This window comes from the organism of the source record quoted next, unplaced genomic scaffold, assembly GCF_019419815.1.
Source record: "Pyrus x bretschneideri cultivar Hongxiangsu unplaced genomic scaffold, Pyrus_bretschneideri_v1 Contig45, whole genome shotgun sequence".
Taxonomy (NCBI): domain Eukaryota; kingdom Viridiplantae; phylum Streptophyta; class Magnoliopsida; order Rosales; family Rosaceae; genus Pyrus; species Pyrus x bretschneideri.
Genome location: NW_025999779.1, coordinates 3,599,740 through 3,612,022, shown reverse-complemented (window position 1 = coordinate 3,612,022; position 12,283 = coordinate 3,599,740). Strand labels below are relative to the sequence as shown.

General features: G+C 41.1%; 3 protein-coding genes across 7 annotated transcripts; 2 read left to right on the top strand and 1 right to left on the bottom strand.

Moving 5' to 3' along the window:
- The first annotated feature begins 319 nt into the window (after nucleotides 1–319).
- On the top strand, nucleotides 320–3,450 carry LOC103933828 (serine/arginine-rich splicing factor RS2Z32). Of its 2 annotated transcripts, none has more exons than XM_009343519.2 (7): nucleotides 320–470; nucleotides 1,005–1,118; nucleotides 1,690–1,729; nucleotides 1,859–1,954; nucleotides 2,213–2,400; nucleotides 2,513–2,599; nucleotides 2,872–3,450. In XM_009343519.2, exons 2-7 carry the CDS (start codon nucleotides 1,012–1,014, stop codon nucleotides 3,215–3,217), a joined length of 864 nt encoding a protein of 287 aa, XP_009341794.2. In that variant the 5' UTR covers nucleotides 320–470; nucleotides 1,005–1,011; the 3' UTR covers nucleotides 3,218–3,450. The 2 variants fall into 2 exon arrangements, with proteins under 2 accessions (XP_009341794.2, XP_009341801.2); XM_009343526.2 differs by having other exon boundaries at nucleotides 454–470; nucleotides 1,416–1,729.
- A 941-nt stretch (nucleotides 3,451–4,391) lies between these two features.
- LOC103933843 lies at nucleotides 4,392–5,818 on the top strand. 4 transcript variants are annotated; one of them, XM_048567572.1, is made up of 4 exons: nucleotides 4,392–4,842; nucleotides 4,917–4,995; nucleotides 5,117–5,174; nucleotides 5,396–5,818. In XM_048567572.1, exons 1-4 carry the CDS (start codon nucleotides 4,597–4,599, stop codon nucleotides 5,484–5,486), a joined length of 474 nt encoding a protein of 157 aa, XP_048423529.1. In that variant the 5' UTR covers nucleotides 4,392–4,596; the 3' UTR covers nucleotides 5,487–5,818. The 4 variants fall into 4 exon arrangements, with proteins under 4 accessions (XP_048423529.1, XP_048423527.1, XP_048423528.1 ...); XM_048567570.1 differs by having other exon boundaries at nucleotides 4,401–4,842; nucleotides 5,087–5,174; XM_048567571.1 differs by having other exon boundaries at nucleotides 4,407–4,842; nucleotides 5,387–5,818.
- A 2,630-nt stretch (nucleotides 5,819–8,448) lies between these two features.
- Nucleotides 8,449–10,175, bottom strand: LOC103933850. Its single transcript, XM_009343547.3, has 4 exons — nucleotides 9,798–10,175; nucleotides 9,529–9,707; nucleotides 9,072–9,270; nucleotides 8,449–8,652 (listed from the first exon to the last, which is right to left on the bottom strand). The coding sequence occupies exons 1-4, from the start codon at nucleotides 9,874–9,876 to the stop codon at nucleotides 8,591–8,593; spliced, it is 519 nt and encodes a 172-aa protein (XP_009341822.2). The 5' UTR covers nucleotides 9,877–10,175; the 3' UTR covers nucleotides 8,449–8,590.
- Nucleotides 10,176–12,283: the final 2,108 nt, after the last annotated feature.

The following is a 12,283-nucleotide window of genomic DNA, read 5'->3' as shown; positions in this document are numbered from 1 at the left end:
TTACCCAAATTCCAAATTTATTTCTCCAATTCAAACAGTGTTATAGCTGTGGCTCGTGGAAGATTTTTAAGAAGCACCCGTCATGTGCTATTTTAGAAAGCACCTTCAAGGGCTTTTGGATTTTTGATAGAAATCTCAATGTGTTCACAAGAAAAGTTACTTCTAGCGGAAGTGCTTTTTATGAGTGGTTACCAAAACTAGGGATCGAGCGTTGTAATAAACCTCTATTTGTACTGATTCAGAAAGGCCAGGCCCATTTTAGGCCCAATATAATCTGTTTGGCGGTAATATCACGTACCCAAAACACGTCCTACTTCCTTACAACCGTTCGATTATTGAAAACGTATCGTGGCCGTCCAAGCGGTCGGTTCGTTCTATAAATTATGCGGAGTCCCCCACTCTCCCTCACTGTGTTCCGCGAGCGTGATTAGGGTTACATCGAAATTTGGGGATTTTTGTAAGCATTCAAGGTACGCACCTGTAACAACATAAAATTAGGAATTTTTTAAGGTTTTCTCGTTTATTATTCTTTCTCAGGGGAATTTTTTTCACAAATTTTGGATTTTTATTCCATATGATGGTGTTCAAATTTGATTCGATATGTTTATGCGATAATTTTCTTTAGAATTTCTGCGTTGAGCTACATATTAGTGGATTCTGTGGGTTTGTTTCGAGGTTAATTACCGGTTGTAATTACTAATTAGGGATTCTTATTTGTGAAAGCAAAGCGCGTCTTTAGGGCTGGTTTATGGTTGGATTGCTCAAGATGAAGAATTGGTGTAGTGTGAATATTTATTGGGTTCCATTCAAATTTTGTGGATACTAATGATTTGGGTCTTTTTCTTGTTAGCGTTTCGAAAATTCATTAATCGATACAATCGAGAGTGTTAAGATGTTCTGCTGTTTATTGTTTTATTATATTAATGTTAAATTACTGATTTTGAAATTTTAGCAAGGTTTCACATAGGGCCTGGTGCTTATAATGATAACGAATTTTCCTGCAGCTTGACAATGCCTCGTTATGATGATCGATATGGCAACACCCGTCTTTATGTTGGTCGGTTGTCTTCGCGCACACGTTCACGTGATCTAGAACGGCTGTTCAACAGATATGGAAGGTAATAACTAAGGTCTATTTTTAGAATGCGATTTGAGTGACAAAATTGCTGTTTATCCAATTTATTTGATATCACAATGGTTATCCTAATGCGTCTTATTACTTAAATGTAATGTTAAACTAATCTATTAAATCATGATCAGTTTGTAAGAGCTGTCAAAATATTCCACCAAAAGGTTGGGGACCTTTTGGTTTCTTGCCAAGCTTGCTTTAGTGCTTGGTTTAATGTAACTTTTCAGCTTGTGTGTGGGAGCTTTTAGCCCCAAGTGTTTTCTTAACTTGAATGATCTTGTTGAAGGTTTCTTGGGTTTGGTGGCCTTACTTGGAGGTCTATGGTGGGAGGGTGACCTTGGTGGAATTGGTGGAAATTTTGCCGAGTGTGGCCTTGGTGGAAAATCTTGCCGAGTGTATAGGAGACTTTGGCGATTCTTTCTGTAGTCTTATTGCTTGTTTTATCGAAATGGCAACAGTCTCAATCTGGTGTTTAGTTTGTCTGTGACGGGCGAAGTATCATACACTTGAAGTTCTTAAAGTAATGATAGCCTTACTGTTTCTGGAAACCGTTTACGCAGAGTACGTGATGTGGACATGAAGCGGGAGTTTGCTTTTGTTGTAAGTTTTTATTTCCTCTTCTTTCTGATTTTTTTGCTTACAATGTTTTCTTGAGATCCGCTTATGGATCATATGACCCAAATATGGATGGTTCCTTTTGTGGCTTCTGCTCTCACCTTCTGATAATAGGACTTTAGTGATCCTCGAGATGCTGATGATGCAAGATATAGCTTAGATGGTCGGGAATTTGATGGAAGTCGTCTCATTGTAGAATTTGCAAAAGGGGTAAGTTTATTAGCTGGATGTTTCTTTCCGAGTAAAATACCTATACATGTTATAGTTGGATTGTTTCAATTTGAATTAAAATGCCCCATGTACTTTCGTGGTTGCTTGCCTAGCTACTGTACTCTTAATCTTGTTTGATCTTCCACCTAAATCCTGTCATATCTACGCCCCCTTATATTGTTGTGTTAGTTTTTCAGGTTTGTGTTTGTTCATTTATTGTATCAGACTGATAGTTTTTTCTTTGTTACTTTGGAGAAGGCACCACGTGGTTCGCGGGAATATTTAGGCAGAGGTCCTACTCCTGGATCTGGACGTTGCTTTAATTGTGGCATTGACGGCCACTGGGCTCGTGATTGCAAGGCTGGGGACTGGAAGAATAAGTGCTATCGCTGTGGAGAAAGAGGCCATATTGAAAGGCAGTGCAAAAATAGTCCAAAGGAATTAAGGTTGGTACTTGTTATAAAGTCTTTTTTCATTGTTTGTTGTTATTCCTCTTCCCTATTTTTGGATGAATATCTGCAGCAGCCTTTATTTCACATTGCTCAACTTGTATTTCAGTCGCGGGCGGAGTCGCTCACCAGTTGGATCACGTTCTCGCCGTGGAAGAAGCCGTAGCCCAAGTTACAGCCGAAGCCGCAGCTATAGGTGAGTATGCTCTCGATCCTGATAATTTCTATGAGGAATTTTATGATATTAGAGCATGTGCTATTTTTAATTTTGATATGGTTATATGCCAACATCCTACACATCTTACTTTAGTTATCTGGACTTTTGTAGTGAGTTAAGCGAATTACGTGATTGGGGTATGGAAGGCTTGATGTTAAACAAACTTAGATTCAGATGCATGATTTTCCTTGGGATACGTCTACATATTCCATATATTTATATTTATCAACCAGATCATTTCTTTATGGCAGCCGTTCAAGGTCCCCAGCAAGGAGAGGGCGAAGTGAGGATCGCTATGACAGATCACGGAGCCCTTCTTACAGGAAGAGTCCACTGCCCTCAAAAGGAGGGAGGAAGCGCAGCCTGACACCTGATGTAGACAGTCCTCGTGGGAGACGTAGCCCTTCCCCCAGAAATGGTAGGATGGAAATGGAGAAAGAGGGCTCTGATTACAGCCCTAGGGTAAGAAGTAGAAGTCCGGTTAGCCCCAGGTTAAAGAGCAGAAGTCCTGTTAGCCCTGGTAGAGACAGCCCTGTTGTCAGGAAGTATCCAAGCCCTTCTGTAAGCCGATGGTCGCGGTCGCAGTCCCAGTCCTGATCGGAGCCCCGTCGCTGATTATGATGATGACAACCGTCGCACTCCCAGAGGCAGCGAGTCACCTTAGGGTTCTGGGGAAAAGAAATGTCATTTGCTCGGGTAAACTTTAATATAAATGTTAGTTTTCTTGTTGATTGTATTTAACTTGGTATTCTCTCTTTCTTGTCGGACTAGTTTTGGTCATATGTTGTGTTGTCGGACAGTCTAGTAAAAATGTATCTTGTTATTCAGAATTCGGGTTTCTGTCGCATAACGAAGGAACATATATTTTGGGCTGAAAACAACTTAATTCTATACAGCAAGCTACATCGTGCAAGTTTCGAATGAATGTCTACCGCTACGCAATGGATCTTCGTATTCTTTCGTTTTATGGTGAAAAGAAATTATTCTTTCTTCCGGTTCGCTATGCGATTTGCACTGTTGTGATACATGGCGAATTTGGGCTAAAACAAACAATGATCGCAATAGTCCGTACCTACAATCGGATTGCGCACTCTACATTACAAATCTTGGGAGTTGAGATGCTTCTTCAGCATGTACCTAATGCAACCAATTTTGAATTGTATGAATGAGTTCGATATGTGCTTGTTGCGTCTTCTCTAAGTGTAAGACCCACAGCTCGTCTCAGGTACAAAGACAATTATGAATTCATTACCAAGACAACATAATTACAAAGAAAGAGCCGTAGTTACAATAAGCACACGTCAAATGTCAAATGTTCCGTCAATCAATAATCCAGTACTAGTGTGTCGTAATGCAGATGCACTGCCTGACGTAACTCGGATCTGTGTGAACGTCACCTTGACACCATATATGGTGCTCCACGGCGAGGACGAAGGAGGGTGCCGGCGACGAAGTGGGTGGTGAGATAGGGCGGTTGTTGGGTTGTTTGGTTTGCGACTTTATTTTTGTAACTTTAGTTGAAATGAACCCTTAAGTTGGTTAACTATTTGGTCATGTAATGATAAAGCATTGTATGCGCTCTTGCTGCTGAACCACTTGTTGTAGTTAGATAATTAGTTTTAATAAGAATAGATGAATCATGGAGTCAAAAAACATAAACATAATTGTATTCTGTCATTGTGATAAAACGTCGTCAGCAATATAATATAATTTAATTGCCCATTCTCCACATTATTTGCATATAATTTTCCAATAAGCAAGATCCTATTTTCGATTTGAAATGCGTCCTTGATAAATTTACATAGGCAAAATTTCGAATTTACTATAACACCCTTAGCTGTAGAGAGTAATTGTTGAAGCTCCGTATTTTAACAAGGGCAAACTTGTGATTGGAAATAAATAGATTATGTATACCGCTGTGAGTCCAAGTTACCAAACAAACCGAAACCACCGCCACCGTTAACTCTTATCCAAACATGTCCAACGCGGTGGCTCTGCACTGTCTTGACATAGTGAGCATGGCGCGCCGGCCACGCCAGAAGGCCAAGGAAAAGAAAACCCGGGTCCCGAATCCGACACCGCCGACGAGTGTCGGGTTCGGAGCCAAAAGGAAGGAGCAGAAGTGGCAGTGCGTGGAGGGCTGCGGAGCTTGCTGCAAACTCGACAAAGGCCCCTCCTTTGCCACCCCGGAAGAGATTTTCACCAACCCTTCCGACATCGAGGTTTGATTTCTCAAAATCTCCGAGAAATTCATGAATTTCGTCAAAATTTGGAGTTTGATTTGTATGAATTTCAGCTTTACAGAAGCATGGTCGGAGAAGATGGGTGGTGTGTGAATTTTGATAAAAGCACGCGAAAGTGTTCGATTTACGACGGTGAGGCTTTTTTCTTTGGTTATATTTGAAACGCACCGTTTTGTATTGGATGGATTGTTATCTTACTTCGATTTTTGAGGTGTCCTGACAGAACGTCCATATTTTTGCCGTGTGGAGGCAGAGGTGTTTCAGTCCTTGTATGGGTTTAGTGAGAAGAAATTCAACAAGGAGGCCTGCAGGTGGTCTTATTTTTATTATTATTTATGTCTCTAATTAGTTTCGTAAAATACACACAAATAAAACTCGTTACAAACGGTTGTTCACTAATAGAACTCGAGGGACACTACGACATTAGTGTCGGTCCGGTTTTATTTTAGAGACGCTTGGACCGGTTCTATTTGTGCGTATTTTCATTTCTAATTTGGCTCATGCTTCAATGCTTTGGTTGTAGGAGCTGCAGGGACACAATTAAATCAGTTTACGGTCCCCATTCCAAAGAGTTGGTTAACTTCAACAGTGCAGTAGAGAGCTCCAGCAGCACTACTAGTTAAATGTAGTGCAATTTGCACCGCTAATTGTGACAGGCTTAGCTGCAAATCAATAGGCTTTCAGGCATGGAGGTGAACAGATTTTGGCAGAGCTTCAATTTTGATGGACCTTCAGGAGTTCCTCAATCGGTTGCGAGTTTTTCAGCACCTGCAGGTTTTGAGAGGAACAATGTAGGCTCGTCGAAAGCGACGATGAATTCGGATTCAAAAGTGCTTATTTGTGTGTGCTTTTATGTTCAGCACTTATGTACAATGTTGAGGCTTTCCCCAATTTTATGTACCAAAATCATCTTGAAATGAATTGATACTGCAGAAAGAACTCAACTTGATTAACATTGCCTTTTGTTCATTATTATTATTGTTATTTTTGTTGCATTTGTTATCTATTTTAGTGGAGTAAACCATGCTAACACTAAAATATTCTAGATTACTATAATTTACGAGAAACGGGCTTTGGGGCGATCCTCTTGAAGAACCAACCGCACCCCAATCAGACACAGGTGAACAAGGAGGGTATACTAGTTCGAACTCAAATACAAGCATATAAGAACATTATATTGACCAATTGCCCTAAACGACGTTTTCAAATGCGTTAGAGACTTAGAAAAATACATTCACAAGTGGGGATTTTGTGATTAAGCGCTCAAAGAGTGAGGGGCGTGAGAAATTTGCGTGGACGTATGATTTGACGCCAGTAAAAACTCTCGCGCTTTGTCCAAGTCCACCAGTCTGTTAAAACCGTTATTTCAACCACATTCATAACCACCACCACCACCTCCACTCTTCCAACAAGTTCAGGAAACCTTTCCTTTCTCCCTCCCTCTCCAAATTTCCAGCCATGTCGATTCTACTCCTCCTAGCCTTCTTGGCAGCAATCACTCCCGCCATCGAAGCCGTCTGCTCTGACGCCATGCTCACTTCCCTCTCGTCTTCCGGCTTCACAATCTTCGCCCACGCTCTACATTCCCAAAACATCACCGCCACCCCCGCCGCCAGAGTGACTTGCTTCGTGCCACCCGACGACTCCCTCTTAGGCAAGGTGCTCGGCCCCACCACCCTCCGCGCTCACGTCTACACCTCCGGCGCCCTGCCTTACCAAGCCCTCCTCAAGCTCCCGCTCAACACCACCCTCCCTGCTCACAACACACGGCTTGTTTTTGGCACCGACGGCAGAAGAGTCTCGTTCAACGACGTTCTTGTCACCGCCCCGAATCTCCATGTCGACGATTCTTGCGTTGTTCACGGCGTTGAAGGGCCGCTGGTGCCAATGCCTCCATTGACAGATGATGCTGCGAGGCCAAGAACCAAGAATGTGGCGTCTCCGGCATTGCCAAACCACCGTCGCCGGCGGTTTGCTGAGATTGTCAGGTTTATCCGTCGTGCGCACCGCCCGATTTTCGTTGACGGGGATCAAGACACAACCAGCCTCCCTTGAGAATCTGTGAAGTCTTGGCGATTTGTCTTAGGTCCATAATTTCGATTTCGGTTGCTAATCATTGTGATTTAGAATGCAACTCAATGTCATGTTACAGATTCCATCTCTGGTGGAATTCATATGTTATGTGTAATTGTAAACCACAATGAAATGAACCATTTCGCCTTTCCGCCATATCGACTTCTTTCTGTTCTTCGTTAGATGGGATTCAGCGAGAATTTTTCTGGTAGGGAAATTTTAGAAAGTCCTATGCCAAGCTGCCAACCACTTTGATAGTAATTGGGACTGTTTGGACCCCGAGAAAATTCTTTCTCAGCAAGTGGAAGCTGTGAACCTTTTTCTTTTTTTTTTCTCAGTGCAGAAGAAATTCGATAAAGATGCTTTGCCGGCCAAATTTTGATGCAATCTTTTCTGATTCTTTACATACGAAAAGAAGGGATTTGATTCCGGAAAGGACTAGCAGGCGGCCAAAGTTAGTGCAGTTTTCGATAGAATTCGAAGATCAAATTGGAATCTTGATCAAAGTCTGATATGCTTGTATTCCCTTTTCTTTTATCAATAGACAACCTTTTCACATAGTATAATATTTTCTAGCCTTTCCTTCATTGTCACAACTCTAGAATCCTTGAAGTTCAAGTTTCGTTGGAGCCTTGAATCCAAACAAGGCTCGAGCTAATGGACAACGAATTCAGTCCATATGATACCACTTACGTTGTTACTGGCAATGGCGAAAACCTGTCGTCAGATGCAACATGGTATCCATGCCCTTTTGTCTACCCAATTTCTGCAACATCTCCATTGCGTGGGACGGCAGAGGGTGAATATTTCCCAAGCTGTGCCTGGAACGAGGATGAACTTGAGGAGGAGGCTTATGATGGCAAAGAGCCGCCATATTACGGATGTGGAAACTGGCTTAGAGATTATCAGTACTCGTTTGGTGACTGTTGGCGAGATGGCTACGTCGTTGACAATGGAATTTACAGCAATGAAGATGGCACCGAGCTGAACGAGAGAGAAGACTCCAGGCAAAGTGAACAACATCATGAAAGTCAACCGAAGCATGAAGAATTCACTCAGGAAGGCCACCCTGCTTCTGATCTTTCTAATCCTTGGAGCGATCTTTGGTTTGCATGTGGAGGGAAAACGGAGTCTCAAGACTACATTGGGCAAGAAACTAGGGTTACATGTCCGTACGACGTGCCAGAGATTAGCGTTTTTGAGAGTCTTTTCGGCTACTGGCCTTGCTTGTATCGATAAATCGAAAGACATGTAGTGAACAATGATTTGGCAACAGTATTATGAACTTTGAGATCATTGATCTTTTGCATGTCTCATTTGTGCATCGGACAGTACCAACACAAGCATATAACTCGTAATTTCGACGAAGTAAAATGCTGCACAGTATATTTTTAGCTTCAACATTGTTCTCCTTTTCCTTTTTACAACAGCAAAATTTTGTAAGATGAACTTACTGTAAAGAAGGTACAGAAATTAACTGTTTATAATCAGATTATATGGTCAAGCCCCATTTCATCTTCAATATCATCCCCGTCTTCAAACAGTTTTAGGAAACGAGCCTGATCGTGCTCTCTCTTCTTCTTTTGCCAGTACTTGTATGCAACAAAGCCAACGACAATACACAATGCCAAAACGGCTACAACGATTAAAAGTATTAGAACAATATGCATTCCCTCTCCTTTTCTTCTTTATGCGGCGCAGTAGGGGAATTGGAAGCTGCAAACACATACAAAAATGAATTCGAATTACAAGATGAACACTAAGTACAAAGTGGCTTGAATACAAATGCAAATGCATGGACGCCAAAAACCCAAACGAAAATTCCCACATTAACAAATGCATTTAACTGCAAATAAGAATCAACCGGAGGTTACTAGCCATACATTTGATTGACTTATATTAACGGAATTGTTGTGGCCATAAATGGTATCTATATGTCGTCTAAAAGTGAATTTAATTTGATGCAGTTTAAGCACAAAAGCCCTTGCTTTCCAAAACTGCCAAACTAGGTACAAGCGGAATGAACGTGAATTTAGTTCTAACCAGTTTAAGCACAAAAGCCTGTCATCCAAAACTATGAAACTAGCAAGAAGTAAATGGGCTAAAAACAAGTAACTGCACAGACTCTCACTCACCAGGTGAACCAGGTACACATTTTGGGCACCAAAAGGTAACGTTGAATTCCTTGTTATTGAACCGGACGTATTTTCCATCAGAGGCGTTGAAGTCAGAAGGACACAACTCCCACTCATCAAATTTGTCATCTGGTTTAAAGGTATCCGCCTCGTACAGTCCACATCGCTTGCACTTCTTACCCGAAAACTCTGTCAGTGGCTGAAAGCACAAAAACAATCGTAATCCCATTAGACACCTAGCCAAATTTAGCTCAACAACAGCTTCCTGTCACAAACATACAAATAATCTCTAGAAATATATCGCCATGCCTATGTTATGTTGTTAGACCATCAATCAGCATCGCGAGTTATTTTACATATTGAATGATCCCAATCTCACAATGTTATAGTCTAAATTGTAAAACAGAGCAAATAGAAATTACTTAAACGAAATCGAAATTGCGAAAATCTTTCTCACCTGCCAAGACTCTTCGCCGTTGAATTTATACGTGACGTTCTTCTCCTTCACGTCTGGAAACTCCGTCTTGTTCTCCCCTCTGCATTCGAAATACACCCTCGGTTTCACGGCCTTTATCAATTCGTGCGTGTTGTATATCACGATCGAATCCAGCGTCACGATCGCCGATAATATAAGCCCTACATACGCAAAAGCAAATCGATTTCACATGAAACAGGCGTCGAATCGTCACATCCTGTTTGTTTCCCGAGAAAATAACGAAAATTTACCTGGAAAGCAGCCGAGGAAAACGCAGAAGGTGAACAAATTGACCGAAACCATAGACGTCCTCAGCTCCCGAATCGACATGGCGAGCTTAATAGCGATTTAAATTACGCTTTACTTTTCTTCGAAATTTTTGAAGAACTGATGATCGAACAGAGAAACGGCGGGGGAGTGCGCGCGACGCAGCTCCTCTCTCCTTTCCTCCCTGAGACCACCCCGCGAGGGGCAATTTCGTCAGATTAAAAGTGCGGTGGCGGTGATTTACTGGTGTGTTTGTTCGAAAATTTTGCTTCCGCGAGCTCGATGTCCGAAGGAGAAAGAACGAGAGAAACGAAAAGCCGGGTTTGACCGTTACCAGTTCGCGCTTCGCGCTATCGAGGGGTTGATGTCTCTGGGGTAGGGTTGGGGCGTAGTGCGCACACCACTTCTCAGATCATGCCACGTTGTGCGGGTTTTGCCCGAGAGTCGTTTGCCCACGTTTTATTACCGGACCCGGATTCGGACTTCGTAATCTCGGTTCTCATCAATTTAATTAATTCTTCCAATTCAAATTATGAATTAATAAACATGACTTTCAATCCTAATATGACGTTTGCTTCACATATTATGTTATTTGAGAATTAAACTCCATGTCTACTCATCATAGAGATGAGCGTAAGATTTTCATTCCTGTGTTTTGAGATCATCGGAAATGAGATTAGATGAGCGGAAGATTTTTATTTTTTTGTTTTGAGACGTTTGAAAATGAGACTAGAAAATATATAAAATTTAATTTGAACTCATGTTTTTTGTCTCTACACTAGGCTTTGCATGGGTTTGTCGAGTTGTACTGCAACTTGTTAGCTAACGCAATAAATTTGAGCTAGCATTATTGAAACTCATTTTCACTGAAGAAAATGCGGAAACTAAACCACCTAAATCATTTTAAGGAGAGTTGGATTGGGCAGGATTCCACAACCGATGGAAATCATTTTATATTGTATTATACAATTGCAATTTACTTTTAAAGACAAGATGCAACTAAACTTATAATTAAAATTTATCATTACACTCTTAAATAACCAAACTCTAAAAGCAAGTCTAGTGGAAAGGACAGGGGCTAGAGGTTGTATTTGGCCTCTCAAAATGTATTATTCGTGAAATCGTAGCCCTCTCAAAATGTTGTTGTTGTAATGGTGTGAGATGTGCTTAAAAAGTGTTAAGTGACCAATTTTTATCAACAGTCTTTTCCTGAGTTGACCCTTCAAGAGCTTTGGGCAAGAGCCAGGGCTAAATTGGCCCCTTGAAGATCCATGCGCTGTGCTTAAAAAGTGTCAAGTGACCAATTTTTATGGGCAGTCTTTTTCTGAGTTGACCCTTCAAGAGCTTTGGGCAAGGGCCGGGGCTAAATTGGCCCCTTGAAGATCCCTGCGCTATTTTAGCTAGGCTAGATATATTCCATATGAAATTAAATTTTGTCATTCAGGGATAAATAGTACTTTTGTCGTTGATCAGTATAACAGTCTGGTAGTATTTCTTTTTACTTGTAAGTAAGAGATTTTATATTTGAATATCGTAAAAGGTGAATTTGATACCAAATTAGATTGTTTATTGTGTAGTTTAGCAAACTCCTCATCCCCTTAGTGTAAAATATATCGTTGTACTTAAAAAAAAAAAAAAAAAAAAAAACTTTTGCCTACGCCATTATGCACGCATTAGATATGCTTTAAACTGGCTAAAATTCCCCATTATGCAAATACCAATGCCTCCAAACGAGTTTAATTAAGGCTCTTCTCGGATCTTACAGAGTCCATTGAAGGCTATAGCTCCGTGAATTCGTGCTGCAACTCGTTCGAATGGACCCCCACAACACAGATTATCACGTTCTGCATCGGAACGTGTATACTTTGGATGGAAAGCAAGACAAGGCAACTGAGGCAAGATCTTAAGAACAAGGGCATGCGATCGAAAGGTTCCCGGAATTAGCTCAGTTTATGTGGGCGGCCATGTTCGTCAGTACAGTGCAGGAGATAAGTCACCCCCGAAAACAACCGAGATTTTACGCGAAGTTGGATGACATTCATCAGTTCATCACTCTGCCGTAGTGATGTCATTTTCTTCGAATATTTTGCATGGTATTAAATAATAAACTTATATGTTTTCTTAAATACAACGATAGTGGAAGATTTAGGTTAAGCTACAAAATGAGTCAGCGACAATAATTTGACATTGAATTCTCCATCTATAATCAAACTTAAGACTACTACTTAAGCGATAAAATTATATGTTTCGTAACATTAAAAGATTAAATAATAAGATGGAATGATTACTTTGTTGGCGCAACATCAAGAGACATCACCATCCTTCTAGCTATCACTCGTAGCTGCTTGGAACGACAAACTTTGACCTAGAAGACCTCCTCCAGTTTGCCAATTTGTCCACAGTTACTCTTCATCTGTATCCAACCTGTTTTTGAGCCCTTGGTTTTACATCAACCACATCACCACACCAG

Bases quoted from the DNA above. Each gene is read 5' to 3' on its own strand.
- LOC103933828 (XM_009343519.2), top strand. From the start codon at position 1,012: ATGCCTCGTTATGATGATCGATATGGCAACACCCGTCTTTATGTTGGT. The intron at 1,119-1,689 runs GTAATAACTAAG...CCGTTTACGCAG, and splicing joins CTGTTCAACAGATATGGAAG to AGTACGTGATGTGGACATGA. The intron at 1,955-2,212 runs GTAAGTTTATTA...ACTTTGGAGAAG, and splicing joins TTGTAGAATTTGCAAAAGGG to GCACCACGTGGTTCGCGGGA.
- LOC103933843 (XM_009343536.3), top strand. From the start codon at position 4,597: ATGTCCAACGCGGTGGCTCTGCACTGTCTTGACATAGTGAGCATGGCG. The intron at 4,843-4,916 runs GTTTGATTTCTC...TATGAATTTCAG, and splicing joins CCAACCCTTCCGACATCGAG to CTTTACAGAAGCATGGTCGG. The intron at 4,996-5,086 runs GTGAGGCTTTTT...GTGTCCTGACAG, and splicing joins AAAGTGTTCGATTTACGACG to AACGTCCATATTTTTGCCGT.
- LOC103933850 (XM_009343547.3), bottom strand. From the start codon at position 9,876: ATGTCGATTCGGGAGCTGAGGACGTCTATGGTTTCGGTCAATTTGTTC. The intron at 9,708-9,797 runs GTAAATTTTCGT...TTGCGTATGTAG, and splicing joins TTTCCTCGGCTGCTTTCCAG to GGCTTATATTATCGGCGATC. The intron at 8,653-9,071 runs GTGAGTGAGAGT...ATGTGTTTGCAG, and splicing joins ATGTGTACCTGGTTCACCTG to CTTCCAATTCCCCTACTGCG.